The sequence below is a fragment of the Alnus glutinosa genome, chromosome 1 (assembly GCF_958979055.1).
Source record: "Alnus glutinosa chromosome 1, dhAlnGlut1.1, whole genome shotgun sequence".
Classification (NCBI taxonomy): domain Eukaryota; kingdom Viridiplantae; phylum Streptophyta; class Magnoliopsida; order Fagales; family Betulaceae; genus Alnus; species Alnus glutinosa.
This window is the reverse complement of record NC_084886.1, coordinates 50,650,869-50,669,590: the sequence shown is the minus strand read 5'-3', so window position 1 is coordinate 50,669,590 and position 18,722 is coordinate 50,650,869. Positions and strand designations below refer to the sequence as shown.

General features: G+C 37.3%; 1 protein-coding gene across 1 annotated transcript; it reads left to right on the top strand.

The window, feature by feature from the left end:
• Positions 1–1,021: 1,021 nt before the first annotated feature.
• On the top strand, positions 1,022–3,865 carry LOC133861407 (uncharacterized). Its single transcript, XM_062297196.1, has one exon. It carries the CDS (start codon positions 1,022–1,024, stop codon positions 3,863–3,865), a length of 2,844 nt encoding a protein of 947 aa, XP_062153180.1.
• Positions 3,866–18,722: the final 14,857 nt, after the last annotated feature.

The following is an 18,722-nucleotide window of genomic DNA, read 5'->3' as shown; positions in this document are numbered from 1 at the left end:
ATACAAAGGGAAAGGAGCTTCAAAGTAGGGTCTTCCCCACCGATCGGGATTGGCTGCCTATCCCAATCGCAGCCAGCCCCACCCTTACATGATAGAAGTCCTTAATGGGGTCCATTTGCTTGAGCAGGTGCTCGGACAGTTCAAAACTTATTCTGAAACATGTTATGGGCCTATCACGGGTGTAGCCTAGAGGTATGGATCTACCATGGATTATGACCAGAGCAGCCGCCAGGAATGGGTGACGTAGCAGGAAGTTAGAATCAGCTGAGGGAGCATTCTAGAAGTATTCCAGAATCTGTTATTCTAGTGTTAATTTACCTATTTACCCTAAGTTGTTATCGATTACTGTTAGTCATTCAAGGAGAGAGAATAGAATAGATTCTTAGCTGAGTCTATATAAGAACTATGTAATAGAGAAGGAGCCAGACTTGAGAATTATTGTGAAGTTCCTTTGGAGAGACTGAGCCTCTCGAAAGCTCAGAGTTATCAATTTAAGCATTATTCAATCATTTCCTTCTATTTCCTTCTGTTATTTCATCTTCACCTTACACTTGGTATCAGAGCCGTCGCTCCTTACCCACTGCTTCCCATCTAAATTTTTTTTTCCCACTCTTCATTTCTTCCTTCTCATGGTTGATGGTACCCGTTTGTTCCAATTGTCTGAATCTCTGAAGGAGGTCAGGACGCCATCCTCCAGCAGCAAACCACCACCACTGCTTCCCAACAGCAACAACACACCCATAATACCGCCTTCCAGCAGCAACTGACTGAAGTGTCGGAATTACTCCGCACTTTTGTTGCAACTCAGGCTCGACCTCCACCGGAGCGTCCATAGGGTGAGCCTGGTCTTTTTCCTCATCTCGGTGCTATGGGTTAGGCCGTTCCTCAGATCCATGACCGAGATGCTCGTGTGGAGCAGCGGCAGGATGACCGCGGATTCTTTGGCAACCCTGGTTGGTACCACCAGGATGACCGTCGTCTCCAGTTTGATAACGACCAACTTGATCACGGCAACCGTTTGATGCCTACTCGGCCCCTGCGGCTCGAATTTCCTCGTTTTGACGGCGACAACCCTGCTGGTTGGACTTATAAAGTCAACCAATTCTTTGATTATTATCAAACTCCACTGCATCAGCGTCTCTGCATGGCCTCTTTCCACATGGAGGGTGAGGCCCTCATCTGGTTCCAGGACGCAGAGGAGTTGGGACAGTTTCCGACGTGGGATGCTTTTGTCCATGCCCTGCTAACTCGTTTTGGGCCTGCTTATGACGACCCAATGGAGGAGTTGATGCGGCTCCGTCAAACTGCTTCTGTGGCCGAATACACTACCCAGTTCGAGGCTTTGTCTAATCGGCTTCGTGGGGTTTCGGATAGGAACAGGCTGAGTTGCTTTCTCAGTGGGTTGAAAGACGACATCCGCCTTCCAGTGCGCATGTTACATCCAATTAGCCTTGTTGCTGCGTTTGGCCTTGCTAAGCTCCAGGAGGAATACTTGCAAAGTGTACACCGTCCCACCCGCACTGTTTCCTCTTCGTACTCTTTTGGACGCCAGCACAATTGGAATCATACTGGAAATGTGTCGTCCCCATTACCGGGACCGTCCTCTTCCCCGTTGGCTTTACCATCCAGGCCATCCTCGGGTCTTCCAGTCCAACGTATTTCTTCCACACAAATGAAGGAACGGCGGGATCGGGGCCTTTGTTATTACTGTGATGACAAATGGCAACCCGGCCATAAATGCAAGTCCCCTCGACTGTATCTTTTGTCGGGATTAGATATCCAGTCGGATGAGGCACCGGAAGAGGTTTACTATGATTCCACGGATGCGGGAGAACCTGTCCAAGAATTCGACGTCGTTGAATGTAAAGACCCGGAGATCTCCCTGAATGCAATTTCGGGCTCCTTAGGGGCTAAATCCATGCGTCTTTTGGGTTTCCTACTAAAGCACAGTGTTAGCATTTTAATTGATTCCGGAAGTTCTCATAACTTCCTGGATCAGTCTCTGTTACTCAAGGTTCCGCTTCCACTAGACCCTTCTCCTCTGCTACAAGTTCATATTACTGATGGTACTTCCATTCAGTGTTTCGGAATGGCCTCCTCTGTTTCTCTTCGGGTCCACGGCCACAACATCATCACCAATTTTTATGTAATCTCTTTGGGTGGTTGTGATGTTGTTCTCGGGGTTGAATGGCTTCGCACTTTGGGTCCCATTTTATGGGATTTCACCCACATGACCATGCAATTTACTTTGTTGAACCAGTCCACTACACTCACAGGCGTAGTACCACGTGAGCTCTTGGTAGCAGCTGGCACCAATTTCCTTCAATCCAGCCCTGCCTCTACTAAAGGGCTGCTTTTAAAGTTGCTCTCCTGTGATTCAGCTCCATCTATTGCAGCCATCCCCGATTCTGTTCAGACCTTGCTGGACTCATTTGCTGCGGTCTTTACTACTTCCACTGGTTTACCGCCAGCTCGTTCCCATGATCACAGCATTGTTCTAACGGATCCACAGCCTGTGAATGTTCGTTCATACCGCTACCCTTACTTCCAGAAGGCTGAAATCGAGAAGATCATCCGTGAACTTTTATTTACTGGGGTAATTCGTCCCAGTCACAGCCTTTTCTCGGCACCGGTACTTTTGGTTCGGAAGGCCGATGGGAGTTGGAGGCTTTGCGTGGATTATCGAGCCCTCAACCGTAAAACTGTCAAGGACAAGTTTCCGATTCCTGTTATCGACGAGTTATTAGACGAACTCCATGGTGCGGCTGTATTTTCCAAACTCGACCTTCGTTCGGGTTGTCACCAAATTCGGATGCAGCAGGACGACATCCCTAAAACTGCGTTTCGCACGCACGACGGTCACTACGAGTTTCTCGTCATGCCCTTCGGTTTGACAAACGCCCCATCCACCTTTCAGGCTCTCATGAACGATATCTTCCGGCCTTTCCTGCGCCGTTTCGTTCTCGTCTTTTTTGACGACATTTTGGTCTACAGCCAGAATTTGGAAGACCATTTGCACCATTTGCAGGAGGTTCTGGAGGTTTTGTTGAGTCACAAATTGTTTGCAAAACTGTCCAAATGTTCTTTTGCGGTGGCTGAAATTGAATACCTTGGCCATTTGATTTCTCACCAAGGCGTTCGGGCGGACCCTTCTAAACTCGAGGCCATGGTGAATTGGCCCCGTCCTCAGTCGATTAAAGCCCTACGCGGGTTCTTGGGCCTCACCGGTTATTACCGAAAATTCATAAGGCACTATAGAATTAAAGCTGCTCCCCTGACGGCCTTGCTGAAAAAGAATGCATTCCACTGGTCACCCGCTGCTATGGATGCTTTTGTTCAACTCAAAGAGGCCATGCTTACTCCCCCAGTCCTTCGCCTACCAGATTTTTCCACTCCCTTTGTAGTGGAGTGTGATGCATGTGGGACGGGCCTCGGCGCTGTTTTAATGCAGCAGGGCCAGCCACTTGCGTTTCTCAGTAAAGCCCTTAAGGGCCAGGCACTCCATCTCTCCACTTATGAGAAGGAGTTGCTCTCTTTGGTCACCGCCGTCCAACATTGGCGGCCTTACCTCCTTGGCCGAACATTTACCGTCCGGTCTGATCATCAGGCCCTCAAGTTTCTACTGGAACAGCGGGTGGGTACTATTTTTCAGCAGCGTTGGTTGTCCAAATTGATTGGCTACGACTTCATTATTGAATATAAGAAGGGCCGTGACAATAAGGTCGCTGATGCCTTATCCAGGTTGGCTGAGATTCCTACTCCCTCCCTGTCCCTCATCTCATTTCCGACTCCCACTTGGATTTCGGATCTTAAGGGCTCTTATGCTTCTGATCCTCACACTGCTGCCTTGTTACTCGACCTATAGCAGGGTAAGGACACCCCTACTGGCTTCTCGTTACAACAAGGTTTAATCCTTCGTCGAGGCAGGATTTGGATTGTGAAGGGGTCTTCATTCCAGCATCAACTATTGGAATTCATCCACGCCAACCCTGCCGTTGGGCACTCTGGTTATCACAAAACAATCCAACGTGCCAAGGCTAATTTCTACTGGAAAGGGATGCGAGCAGATGTTAAAAATTTTGTTCGCGAATGCCTGATTTGTCAAACAAATAAGCATGAGACGGTGCCTTCCCCGGGCTTGCTCCAGCCCCTGCCCATTCCATCCCGTATCTGGTCTGATATCTCAATGGATTTCATTGAGGGCCTTCCTTTGTCACACGGGTTTTCTGTGATTATGGTGGTAGTTGATCGTCTGTCTAAATATGGCCATTTTATTCAGCTGGCTCACCCCTATACGGCTGCCACCGTCGCACATGCTTTTCTGGTCAATATTTTTAAGCTACATGGCTTGCCAACTACAATTGTTTCTGACCGCGACCCAGTGTTCACCAGCTCCTTCTGGCGAGAGCTCTTTCGTTTACAAGGCACGACTCTTGCCTTCAGCTCGGCCTACCACCCCCAGTCGGATGGGCAAACAGAGGCCCTCAACAAATGCCTCGAAACCTACCTTCGGTGTTACGCGGGTGCCAAGCCGAAAGAATGGAGTCTGTGGCTTCCAATGGCAGAGTGGTGGTACAATACTAACCACCACTCCTCTACCGGTCTTACCCCTTTTGAAGCAGTTTATGGTTATCCACCCCCGCCCCTCTTATCTTACGTTCCAGGCACTTCGGCAAACCTGGCAGTCGACTCCCAGTTGCGGGATCGCTCCACTGTCATCTCCCTTCTCAAAGAACATTTGCGTGAGGCCCAGCATCTGATGAAATCTCAGGCTGATAAGCATCGCACCGAAAGGGAGTTTCAACCTGGTGACTGGGTTTTTCTGCGACTCCAGCCTTATCGTCAGAAGACCATCGCCCTCCGTCGTAATTTGAAGTTGTCTCCTCGCTTCTTTGGGCCTTTTCAGGTGTTGCGTCGCCTTGGGACCGTCGCTTATGAGCTTGCTCTGCCCGCTGATGCCCGAATTCACCCTGTCTTTCACGTGTCCTGTTTGAAGAAGAAATTGGGACACCACAAATTCCCTCTTTCCACTCTTCCGCCGGTCGATGCCTCAGGTGAAATTCGTCCGGAGCCGGAGTTTGTGGTTGAACGTCGTATGATCAAGCGCCATGGCAAAGCTGCAACTGAGGTCCTGGTTCGATGACACTTGGGAGCTTCTCTGGTCTTTTCAACGTCAATATCCGCACCTTGTGGGCAAGGTGCTCTGATGGGGGGGGCCTTGTTATGGGCCTATCACGGGTGTAGCCCAGAGGTATGGATCTACCATGGATTATGACCAGCGTAGCCGCCAGGAATGGGTGACGTAGCAGGAAGTTAGAATCAGCTGAGGGAGCATTCTAGAAGTATTCCAGAATCTGTTATTCTAGTGTTAATTTACCTATTTACCCTAAGTTGTTATCGATTACTGTAAGTCGTTCAAGGAGAGAGAATAGAATAGATTCTTAGCTGAGTCTATATAAGAACTATGTAATAGAGAAGGAGCCAAACTTGAGAATTATTGTGAAGTTCCTTTGGAGAGACTGAGCCTCTCGAAAGCTCAGAGTTATCAATTTAAGCATTATTCAGTCATTTCCTTCTATTTCCTTCTGTTATTTCATCTTCACCTTACAAAACATGACTTTGTTGGGGCCTCTTACTCAATTACCTCCCCCGATTGAGGCAATTGCAGGGAATTAGTCCTCTTTCCACCATCTAAAAGATATTTTTGGGAATACTCATCGATAAGAGTGAGGAAACTGACCATTTGGCTAGGTTATGGGTGGAAGAGTTTGTGTTTCTAAATAAATAGTAGCTGCTAATATTTATTCTGGAGATGTGGTACTAGGAAGAGAAGAAAAAATATATGAAAAACTGGGGAAGGTCAACTAATAACTGGTGAGATCTTTTTTCTGGACGGCAAGGGCGATGGTGAGAGAGTTGCCTCTAAGGATGAAATTAGGGCTTCTTAAATTGCCATGCAGGTTGCTTGAGCCTTTCCATAATTTGGCTCTTGATGGATATATATATATATCTAATCTCCATTTGTGAACAAGGAAATCTCTTTTTGTTATATTTTTTTCGTCACGTCCATTTCATGGTTGGATATTGATTCGACTTTTTGATTGTTAGAGTGAATAAAAAAGCTCATGCTCAAGTAGTAATTCTTCCTCCACAGGACAGAGATGGAGAATAACATCCCTATGTTTAACTTAAACAATAAAGAAGATAGTGTTGTTCAAACATTGAAGTGTGACAATTAGGGCTGCAGATTCACGGCCTTCCGATCACCAACATGATTATGATTTGTGCGGGTTGGCTTCCATGTGATTTGAATACATAATATATGAGAAAAACGTGATTTTTTAAGTAGCGTGAGAAGCACATGATTTTTTAAATAGAATTATTAAAAAAACACATGAAGGAAATTTTTGTTCTTTTTCTGTTTGGGTCATTATGAAATAAGTAAATAAATAAATAAATAATTAATAAAAATTAAATAAAAAAGAAAAAGAAAAAAAAAGTTGGGTGTTGAGTGGCCAACCACCTCGTGGATATGGGGGTAGTTCAACCACCCCAAACCTAGCCAAAGGGGGTGGCTGGACTACCTCTAAGGCCATGGAGGTGGTTCGGCTACTTAGGTTTCATTTTTCATTTTTATTTTTGGTTTGATAATTTTTTGAAGGTAAATGTGTAATTTTATAATAATCCCGACGAAAAAGTGGACAGAATTTGTATGAAGGGAGTTATTTGTTACACAGGCATTCTAAATAGAATTATTTGTCACAATCTCAAACCTCAAGGACCAAATTTGCTATTTTTCCTAAATATATTTATATTTAGTTATAATTTTTTATTTTTTCATATCAACCAATAGAATTAAACCAAGTGTGGTAGTTTATAATAATGCTAGTTTCTACTTCTTAAAGTCGCTTTGGAATAGGAATTACAAATACTTCCCGAATTAGGAAACTAACTTACCCTTTTCCTTATAGGAATAGTAAACCATGCATCACCATTCACCGCTATAAGTTAAAACTTCACTCATTACTTTCTTCTTATTCAAGTTTCTCGTAAGATTGTTAAAACACCGAAATTTTTTGTGTTTCTGAATTAAAGAAGAAGAAAGATGAAGGAAAAACTCTTATTGAGTATGAAGGATTTTGAGGGTGTGCACGTTGATCCAACTTTGTCTGTGCTTGATAAATTCTTGCTAGTTGCTAGAGTTGCTTCTAGCTAGTTTGAGCAACAAAAAGAAGAAAACAAGCCTAAAAAGAATCAAAAGAAATCTAAAAAGGAGGAAGAAAATCACAATAGGAGACCCACGAAGAGGCTAAAGCTGGATATAGTCACCATCCTTCCAAACCCATAACCAGACTTGCCTGAGGAATTCAAGTATCGTATCAAGGCAATGGGTGGAACCCAAGTGGTGATGGTCATACAAAAAGCGCTCTTTGAGACTGACCTGAAGAAAAACAACGGTCGTTTATCCATGCCTTTTAATAAGACTAACAAGGGTTTTTTGAGAGAGTCAAAGAGAGAACATCTTGAATAACAAAATACAATGGAAGCGCGATTCATCGAACCCTTGTATAAGTTCAGTAAGATAATGTTGAGGTAGTGGAACATGCCCAAAGATACGTGGAAGAAATGTTCAATATACATGCTGAGGACGGAGTGTAATAAAGTTTTCCGTAAGAATGAACTGGGTATAGGTGATGTAGTCCAAGTTTGGTCTTTCCAGGTTGGCATTGAACAAGAACTCTGTCTAGCTCTTGTTGTGGTTAGTAGATGTGGTGGAAACGGCAAGGAGAGAAAAAGAAAAAACAGTCGAGGCGGCAAGCGGGGCAGTGAAGAAGATACAAGCACCAGCCAAAGAGGAAAAGAGAAAGTAGGCGGTGGGAGTACACGTTTTGGAGATGGTGCAAGTAGTAGCGAAAATGCATATATGGGATAACTCTTCAGCCTTAAGCCTATGAAGATTACTAATTTTTCGCCTCTGATTTTTACTTTGTTCTGTCTTATTTGAATACTTTCTTATTTAATTTGGAGATGTTTGATTTTAGTGCTTATTGATTGAGTTTAACTCTGTAATCTTGATCAATGAAGTTCCTATTTTTTGTTCTTAGGTTGTCTGTGTGATTGTTCTAGAGGTAAATTTAAAGCTCTTTGTTTTTTTTGGTTTTTTGATTTTGATGCTGATGCATACAAGCATCACTTAATTTGCTATTTGGTTCAGACCCTCCAACATATTCTATTTCTTCTTATGTTGTTACCTAATTAGTCATTGTCTCATATTTGTTTTAATTCTACTGAAGTATGTTTCTCTGATTTGCTGTTTACTTAATTCTTTCATTTTTTTTTTCTTCTTCTGAATTTTGGCCCACTAGACATGCAGAGAAGCATATTTATTGTCTTTAATTATCTGCTGCTTGATGTTACAGAACTGCACATATGCGATATTTTTGTTTTCTTTTCTAAAAACTAAATTAATCCTTTTATCAATTTTTTTTTTGAAAAACTTCTCACTTACAACCTCTGATATATAATCATTTTTGATATCATATCCACAAACTTTAAAAAGTGTTAAGTTAGGATATCCATATTTCAATTTTAATTTTTTAATTTCAACCATTCCGTCCAAATTCAATGTTAAACCAAACGGTTGACGAGTAAAATGTCCTTATTCCCCTAAAATGTTTATAAAATTACAAAAATACATTGATTTAATAATCAAAAATTATTTTTTTTAAAAAAATAAATAGAGTCTGACCGGGTGTGACCCACCGGGGGTCACAAATTGGGTCTCATTTTTCCATTTTTCTTTTAAGAAGGGAAGGGTACTTTGGGAATTTTACTTTTTCTGTTAGGATTTAAAGTTCATTTTGAAAAGAATGGTTGAAATTAAAAAAAAAAAAAAAATGAAAGATAAATACTCTAAATTGAGCCTTTTTAAAGTTTGGGGATATGATTGCAAAAGTGATGAAAAATTAAGGTGTGAAATTTTTCTTTTTTTTTTTTTTTTTTTTTTTTTCATACATAATACAATAATTTGTACATCGTACACCACAAAAGCAATTAAACATTATTAAAGCTACAAATCGTACATAACATTTGTAGTGTTGCCTACCAAGTTCTGTAAATGTTTGGACCCTTTTATTTTTTAATCTACAAACCCCATTACTATGTGGACATGATCTCCTCCTCGATCTTTCTTAGACCCAATAAAAGATAAACAAAAATCGCCCTTCATCCAATCATTGAAATTCATCTTTGTTGAAAGCTTGTCTTTTCATTTTTTTTTTTTATTTTATCATAAGAAGTAATTAATGCCGGAAATTTTAAGGATATGATGATTAGCTTGAGCCTATATGTTGAACTCTTTGTATTGAGTTGGCTACCTTGATATCAAAATACCATATGTTGAGCCCGATTAGTCTAGAGAATATAATTTGTTGATTTAGATATACTATAGTTTTGTTTATGGTGAACTTTTGGCTATTTTCTAATAAGAGTTTTCTGTTAGTGTCTGTTTGGTTTTGGCGATTTCAAAATATGCAGTTTTTTTTTTTTTTTTTTTTTTTAAAAAAAAAAATAAAAAATAACAGTATCAAAATACAATTGATGAAAACGCGATCCTTAAAAATACCGTTAAGTGTTTTTAAAAATTATAATTGGACTTTTACAATCGTGCGTTATAAACTATTGATGTAGTATTATAAACATTTGAAAACAAAAAGTAATCCAATAATTTGAAAATAGTGAAATTTGTATTTCACAACGTTCATTAAAGAAACAAGAACCTTGTTAAAAAAAAAAAATCTATGGGTTAATTGACATTTTCGCGTTCGTAAAGTGGGATAACAATTTAGTGTATTACGTTACTCTTTTTCATTGAGTAAAACCAATGGCTAATTGGTTTGCTACATTAACAAAGTGAGATAAAAGTGTAACGTATATGATTTAGTCTTTTTAATTGAGAAATGTTAGAAACTAAACTTTTATCTCACTTTTTTTTTTTTTTTTTAATGACTAGGAATCCCTTTAAGGTAAGGTCACTTCGTGTACCCACCTCCATTAGGTAAATTTGGAACACATGCCTCGCACCCGTCTCAGCATGGACTAATTGAGTTGCAGGCTTCATCCGAAGAGCTGGTTCTAAGAGGCAGTTTGCACTCAATAGGTTTTGAACGTGATACTATGTAGAGCACTCAAACCCACAGGCTTCTACCAAGTAAGCCAATCCCTTGGAGTTAATTTTTAGGGTTAAATAGGGTATTGGTACCTGTGGTTTAAAGTCTTTATTTTTTGTCTCATGTGCTTCAATTCGTATCGTAGATAGTACTTGAATTTTGGGAAAAGACGAAGATAGTATCTCTGTCCAAAAACAAACGGTTGTCCACGTGTCAACTCCTAAGAATAGACACGTGTCATAATGTAAAAAAATTAAAAAAACATAAAATAAAAAGCTTTAAAAATTAATAAAAATATTAAAAAATTAGAAATAATAAAACTTAAAAAAATAAAAGTATTAAAAACTTTAAAAAAAAATGAAAAAAGAAAAAAGAAAACAGAACAGGGGTAGCTTTTGGCCACCAGGGGGTGGTCGCCTAGCCTCATTTTGGCCAAGGGGATGGCATGACCTGTTTTTTGCCACCCCTAACGGCCAAAGGAAAAAACAAAAAATTGGGGTGTTTGATTTTTGGGGGTGGCCAAATCACCCCCATGGGCCACGGGGGTGGTTCGACCACCCCAAGATTGGCTAGTCTGGGGTTGGTCCAACCACCCCCAAGGGCCAAACACCCTTAATTTTATTTTATTTTTTGTCATTCGACTCTTGGGGTTGGTTCGGCCATCCCCAAGGGCCAAACACCCTAATTTTTATTTTTCTCTTTGGCGAGCCACCCCCAAACCAACCATGGGGTGGCTCAGCCACTCCTCTTCTTTCTTTTTCTTTTCTTTTTTTTTTTTTTTTTTAATTTTTTTAAATGTTTTTAATACTTTTTTTTTTAAGTTTTATTATTTAAAATTTATCAATTTTTAATTAATTTTTAAAGCTTTTTATTTTCTGTTTTTTATTTTTGCATTATGACACGTGTCTACTCTCAGGAGTTGACACGTGGACAACCGATAGTTTTTAGGCAGAAAAATGAACAAATGTAAAATTTCCATCTTTTCTCGAAACCCAGGTATCATCTACGATACGAATTGAAGCACAGGGAACAAAAAGTAAAGACTTTAAACTACAGGTACCAACAATGCATTTAACCCTAATTTTTATCTCACTTTGCTAATGTGAAATTCCAAATCAGCCATTATTAAAAAATAAATAAAAAAAATCAAAAGGGTTGATTAGCAATGAAACTTCCGTAAAGTTATTTTTCTGAAAGACTGCGATTTCTGTGTAGCTGAACTAAATAAGAAGAAGAAGAGGAAGAAGAAGAAATATGGAGGATAATAAGCGGCTCTTGAGTTTGAAAGATTTTAAGGGTCTACCTGTTGATCCAAATTGGTCTAAGAAAGATATATTCTTCGAAGTCAATTGCGTTGCTGCTCTAAAATATAAGAAAGAAGAAGTAACAGCAGTTGCTTTGCAGCAAAGGGTAGTCATCAAGAAGAAGAGTGAAGATTCCAAGAACCCAGTTGATGTTTCATCATCATCGAAGTATGAAATCTTGATCATGAAGGAAAAGCCTTTAAAGAATACCATGATCAAGCCAGTACTGGATATTCCCAAGAAACTCTGGTCTGTTCTATAAGCCTAAAGAGACACTGGCCGTTTCAAGAATCAAAACAAGTATCAAAATAAGGAAGCAAAACCCAGAAGGAGATCGAAGCTGGATATGTACACCCCACCGGAGTTGCCGGAGGAAATGAAGAAGCGTATAAAGGAAATGGGTGGAACCCAAGTGGAGATGGTGATCCAAAAAGGCCTGTTTGACACAGACATAGGGAATAATCAAGATCCATCCCTTTTAGTTAAATCAACAAGGGGTTTTTGAGAGAGGCAGAGAGAAAATATCTTGCAGAGCAAAATCAAATCCAAGTGGGGTTCATTGATCCCACAACACGTAAGGTGAAGAAGATGATATTGAGGCATTTGACAGGGAAGACAAACTCAATATACGTAATGTGGACTTATTGGAACGAGGTTTGCTGAGAGAATGGACTTCATCCCAAGGATGTAGTCCAAATTTGGTCTTTTCGCCTTGGCACTGAACAGAGCCTTTACCTGGCTCTTGTTGTCGTTTACAGAGCTAACCAAAGAGGAGAAGAGGGAATCGATGGTGACAGTAGCAATAATTGCCAAGATTTTGCATAAATCGAATCTCCTCACTCTTGATCAACCTCCAACCGTTGATGTTTTCTACAATATTATTGCATGTGATGATCAGCTAATTGATGAAAGAGTCTGTTAATTGCAATTTTAATTACCAAATGGGTTTTTATTTTTTATTTTTTTGGGTGCATCAAGATGACAAGAACCTACAATTACAAGCTAATTGGTGCTCAAAATTTCATCTAACCCCCCAAACTATTTTAGCCCTTTTACTTAGCTCCTTTAAATGCGATGACAAATAAGTAAAATGTATATTATATGCCTATCATTTCTTTGAAAATACACCCACCTTTAGATTTTTTATTTTTTTAGGGAAAAACACAAAATTAATCCATGTGATTTACCTGATTTACAATTAGCTTAATGTGGTATCAAAATAAACTCAAATGTCTTTAGGGTATGCCAAAAAAACAAATCACTCATTGTAGTTAAATTTAGTAAAAACACTTAATGGATTCTGTTAATTTGTCACGTCAAGACTAATAAAATGACGACACATGTCACTCTTAATAAATAAATAAATAAATATATTGTTATTTTTAAAAATCTTTTTAGATTTAACAAAAGATTAATATTAAGAGCATGGGTTAAGTGAAGAGGTTAAGTAGTTTGAATAGCCAATAACAACTTTTTAAATTTGAAAGATATTGCAATTTGAGCATAAGTTTAAGAGGGAGATTCCAGTTTTTCCAAAATCAACTATATGCCTTTTTGCTGATTGGGAAAAGAATAGAGCTTGTCTATTAATTCAGCATCCACCCCGTCATGCATATAATAAAGAAAAGGAAAAAAGAGGGGTTTTCAATTTTGTTCATGAAAGTCGTTAAAGTTTTTCTTTGATTTAAAATAAGTCCTTCTGTTAACTTATCATCCAATAAATTATTGATATGTCACATCAAAACAATTAATTAATGTTACGTGGCTCTTGTTTGACACCTCATGTGCCAACTGTATGGGTCACTTGGCTCAATTACTTAAAATTACAAATATACCATAAATTAAGAGATTTTTAATTTTTTATAAGAATTTATTTACAATTTAATGCAATTATTACAATTTTATCTATTTTCTTTTCGGAATAGGAATCGGAATTAGAAATACACCTTGAATTAGGAAAGCTCTTTTTATTTTATTTTTATTGATTTACCCTTATCCTTCTCAGATTAACCTTACCACTCGTTAACTTCTTTGTATACAAAAAGAAGAAGAAGAAGAAGAAGAAGAAGAAGAAGAAGGAGGAAAGAAGAAAGAAGAAGAAAAAGAAGAAAGAAAGAAGAAAGAAGAAAGAAGAAAGAAGAAAGAAGAAGGAAGAAGAAGAAAGAAAGAAGGAAGAAGAAGAAGAAGAAGAAGAAAAAAAGAAAGAAGGAAGAAGAATAAGAATAAGAAAGAAAGAAGAAAGAAGAAGAAAAAGAAGAAAGAAAGAAGAAAGAAGAAAGAAGAAAGAAGAAAGAAGAAGGAAGAAGAAGAAAGAAAGAAGGAAGAAGAAGAAAGAAAGAAGGAAGAAGAAGAAGAAGAAGAAAAAAAGAAAGAAGGAAGAAGAATAAGAATAAGAAAGAAAGAAGGAAGAGAAAGAAGAAAGAAGAAGAAGAAGAAAGAGAGAAGAGAAAGAAGAAAGAAGAAGAAGAAGAAGAAGAAAGAAAGAAGAAAGAAGGAGAAGAAGAAGAAGAAGAAGAAGAAAGAAAGAAGGAAGAAGAAAGAAGAAGAAGAAGAAGAGTCAATGCTGTGTTTCTCGTAAACCATTACTTTTTGAGCCTAAGAAGAAGAAGGAGAAGAAGAAAAAAAGAAAGAAGAAAGAAGAAGAAGAAGAAGAAAGAAGAAAGAAGAAGAAGGAGAAGAAGAAGAAGGAAGAGAAAGAAGGAAGAGAAAGAAGAAAGAAGAAGAAGAAGAAAGAAACAAGAGAAAGAAGAAAGAAGAAGAAAGAAGGAGAAGGAGAAGGAGAAGAAGGAAGAAGAAAGAAGAAGAAGAAGAAGAAGAGCCATTGCTATGTTTCTCGTAAACCATTACTTTTTGAGTCTAAGAAGAAGAAGAAGGAGAAGAAGAAAGAAAGAAAGAAGAAGAAGGAGAAGAAGAAAGAAGAAGAATGGTCATTGCCGTGTTTCTCGTAAACCATTACTTTCTGAGTCTCTGACTAGTAAACAATCACTGGTAGCTATAGTAAACCATCAACGATTCAACGTTATAGTCGAATTAGGAAACCGACTTACCCTTTTCCTTATCGGAATAGTAAACCATCACCATTCACCTCTCTAAGTTGATCAGACTTCATTCGTTACTTGAGTATTTTCTGTGTTTCTGAATTAAAGAAGAAGAAAGATGAATGAAAAACTTTTGTTGAGTATGAAGGATTTCGAGGGTGTGCACGTTGATCCAACTTTGTCTGTGCTTGATTAATTCTTTATTCTTTATGGTTGCTAGAGTTGCTTCTATCAAGTTAGAGTTCAGAGTTTGCAATAATATTCTGAGTTCTAGGTGGTCAGTTCGAACTGCTAGCGTTGGTTTAGCGTGAGTCTGTTGGTCAGCCCGGTTGCCAGGAGAGCGTTTAGGGTGGTCCCGGCAGTGGTCCAGTTAGAGTTTGAAACTGATTATTGAAAAAATTAGAATTTTAAAGCAAATTATGGATTCATTCTTTAGGAACTCTTCCTCTAGATCTCATATACCTTCTTCTTTTGATAGTAGTGATAATGTCGTAAATAATGAAGAAATTTGTATTATGGATCAAGAATTAAATCTTCAAGAATGGAAGTTACCTTCTGTCCCTACAAAAAATATTTATAAACAATCAACTTTTTTCAAATCTATCATTTTTATCAGATTATAAATCAAAACTGTGGAACGAACAGTTTCTTTGAATAAGGAATATGAAACTATTAAATTATTTTCAAAAGATAGTATTAAAAAGCATAAGGAAAAATATTCTTTTATACATATAGGATTAGTCCAAGTAGCTGTTAAACCATTAACAAGGCAAGGATTGAATAATAGTGTAAAAACATAAACACAACAAACAGATAAAACCTTGCAGAATGATAGTGAAATTAAAATCGAAGAAATTCAAGATAATAATAAAGCTAAACAAAATTCTGAAGATAATAATTTATTCATTAATCTTATAGATACGATAATTTTTCAAAAAATGGTGTGTTGAAGTAACATTAATAATTAATGATGAATTCCAAATAACAACTGTTGCTTTAATAGATTCAGGAGCAGATATGAATTGTATCAAAAAATGAATTATACCCACAAAATATTATGAAAAGACAACTGAAAAATTGCATCAGGCTTGTGGAGCAAGATTAAATATAGAGTATAAAATATCTAATGCCCATGTTTGTAATAATGGAATATGTTTTAAGAGTACATTTATTTTAGTAAAAAATATTACCTCTAAGATAATATTAGGAACTCCACTTTTAGCATTACTTGACCTTTTTATAAAAATAGAAGAATGAATTAGCACTGAAATTATGAGAAAGAAAATTTTATTCAAATTTATTCTACCTCTTATAGCTAAAGATATTAACATGTTAAAAAATATTTTCATATTCCAAGAAATTAATATTATTTCCAAACAAATAGAAGATGTAGAAAATCATGAATCAAATTATTTTAATTCTATTCCTTTTACCAGTTTCTCTTCAAATGATGTTTTAATCTTCTCAAAATATATCCGACTGATAGTCTTCTTTATTAGAATTATTTTATTCTGCAAATATTTAGAAAGTCTGAATTTTATAACTAACACTTTAAATGGCAAGTACTTAATTTTGCAGATAATTGATATGTTCTTTATATCAGGAATAATGACACCTAGAAGAATTCAAAATCCTAAGCGCCTTACTCCAGCGGAGAAAGGAAAAGCTAAGGTGAATGAGTATGAAGAATTTCCAGCGGAAATTCAACAGAAAATTCCTCAACGGATTGAGTTTCTTAATCCGGATCACACTAATAGTATCATCCTGGAAGAAGTTCTTCAAACTTCTGCCAAATTTTTAGGGGATAATTTCACTAATTATCCTATTCATATTCAGATACTATTGGATAATCTAACTCGAGCTTTCTTTAAAAAACACAAAAATATTCATGAAAAATCCATGAAAGCCCTCGAGTATCATTTAATCTGCAATGAGATTTTGTTACAATCCATTACTTCTTATAATCATCCACCAGCAGTTAAGATTATTAATCGGGTTAGATCTCCCACTGAGATCTACCAGATCCAAATAATTAGTCCTAAGGAAATAGGAAAAGCCCGAAAAAAGGTTATTGACCTTCCTGGAGAGATCCAAAGTCTTATTTTCCATAATCCTTCATATACTGAATATTTTGATAGATGGATTCAGAGAATGATGATAATTGCCAATGGAAAAGATATAGAATACAAGAAAATCTATGGTGAAAAGACTCTTAGGGTCTTTGAACCTCATTGTAGCTTTCCTGGATTAATTTATATTCCTGAAATAGATTATGGTATATCCAAGCAAAGTATGAATGGAGATTGTGAACATTATGAAATAGGAAATCCTGAATTAGGAGCACAACTTTTTGAAGAAGGATTTTTATCATATTATCCTGTCAGGTATAATGAAGAATTACGTGACTTTCCTCCTATAGTCCGTAATATTGTAAAAAATATACGACAGAATTTACAGAAACAACATCCAGGTATGAATGTTAATCAATCAACTGTCTTGAGAATTTGGAGTACAGTTCCAGAATTTAATCCAGAGAATTATATGGAAGTCAAACTAGCTCAACATTGCATTTTAATCAACTCTTCTAGTAGTGATCAAGTTGCTGAATTAAGAATGGGAAGGATTCCTCTTAAATTGCATGATCAATTAGGAATTATGAACTTATGGCGAATTTTTAAGAAAAAAGCTATGATAAATGTTGTCCAAGAATTATCTCTAGTAAGAAAAGTCTTAGCTAAGAATGATAGAATTATTATTTTTGGAGAAGATATTTCTGATTTAGGAATCTGGGAAAAACTTCTTCGTCAAAGCAAATATATTTACCAGAATGAGAAGTGGGGGAATCAGACAGACATGAGTCCTATAGATATTATAGATAAAAGTATTGCATTAGACTCAGATGGTACAGAACGGTTAGAATATTGCACGTACTGTAATGAATGGGGGCATGATACTTTCGTATGTGATTATCCAGAAGATGAATGGCAACTTACTTTCACTGATCATGATTATGATTTATATGATGATTATTATAGTGACGATTAACAGAAGAATTGCACTAAGGGGCATTATATGAAGAAGCATTATGATATGAAGACTTTATGAAGATGCATTATGACAGACTTTATGAAGAAGAATTATGACATGAAGACTTTTGAAGAAGGCATTTATGACATGAAGACTTTATGAATCATTTTCACACCCGCCGATGCAAAAGACAAAATAATCAATACTGCTCAGAAGACTGAATTATTGCTGCATCCGCCGACGTAAAAGACAAATAATCAATGCTGCTCAGAAGACTCAAGAATTATTATTGCATTTACTGTTCAGAAGACATGCAGAATATTGAATTATTAATACCTTTACTGTTCAAAAAGATATGCAAAATATTTACTACTGTTTATATTTGTAGTTTTCCTTTTCTTTTAGCCTATAAAAGGCCTATAAGATATGTTAGAAGGCAGATGCCATTTGAGAGGTGTTTTGAGACGCAACTCAGAGAAAAACTTGAGTGCCTATCGTCCTTAGCCTTTCTATCTTTTGTATCCAGTATTTTCTTTCCTTTCCTTGTATCTTTAGCCTCTACATCAAGGCTTTGAAGCTTGTATCTATTTCTACTTTGAATCAATATATCCAAGTAAGAATGTTTATTACTTTGTCTTTATCTTCACTAAATGATTCTCCTTTATATTATGTTCATGTTTTTGAATTATTTTGCTAAATCATTATCTTAAATCATCTTCATTATTTCTCTGTCATACTCATTACTATCACCTGGGTGTGTTTCTTGTAAATCATTACTTTCTGAGCCTAAGAAGAAGAAGGAAAAGAAGAAAAAGAGAAAGAAGAAAGAAGAAAGAAAGCAGAAAGAAGAAAGAAGAAAGAAGAAGAAGAAGAAGAAGAAGAAGAAGAAGAAAGAAAGAAAGAAGGAAGAAGAAGAAGAAGAAGAAGAAAGAAGAAAGAAGAAGAAGAAGAAGAAGAAGAAGAAAGAAAGAAAGAAGGAAGAAGAAGAAGAAGAAAGAAAGAAGGAAGAAGAAGAAGAAGAAGAAAGAAAGAAAGAAAGAAAGAAGGAAGAAGAAGAAGAAGAAAGAAACAAGAGAAAGAAGAAAGAAGAAGAAGAAGAAGAAAGAAAGAAAGAAGAAAGAAAGAAGAAAGAAGAAGAAGAAGAAGAAAGAAAGAAGGAAAAGAAAGAAGAAAGAAGAAGAAGA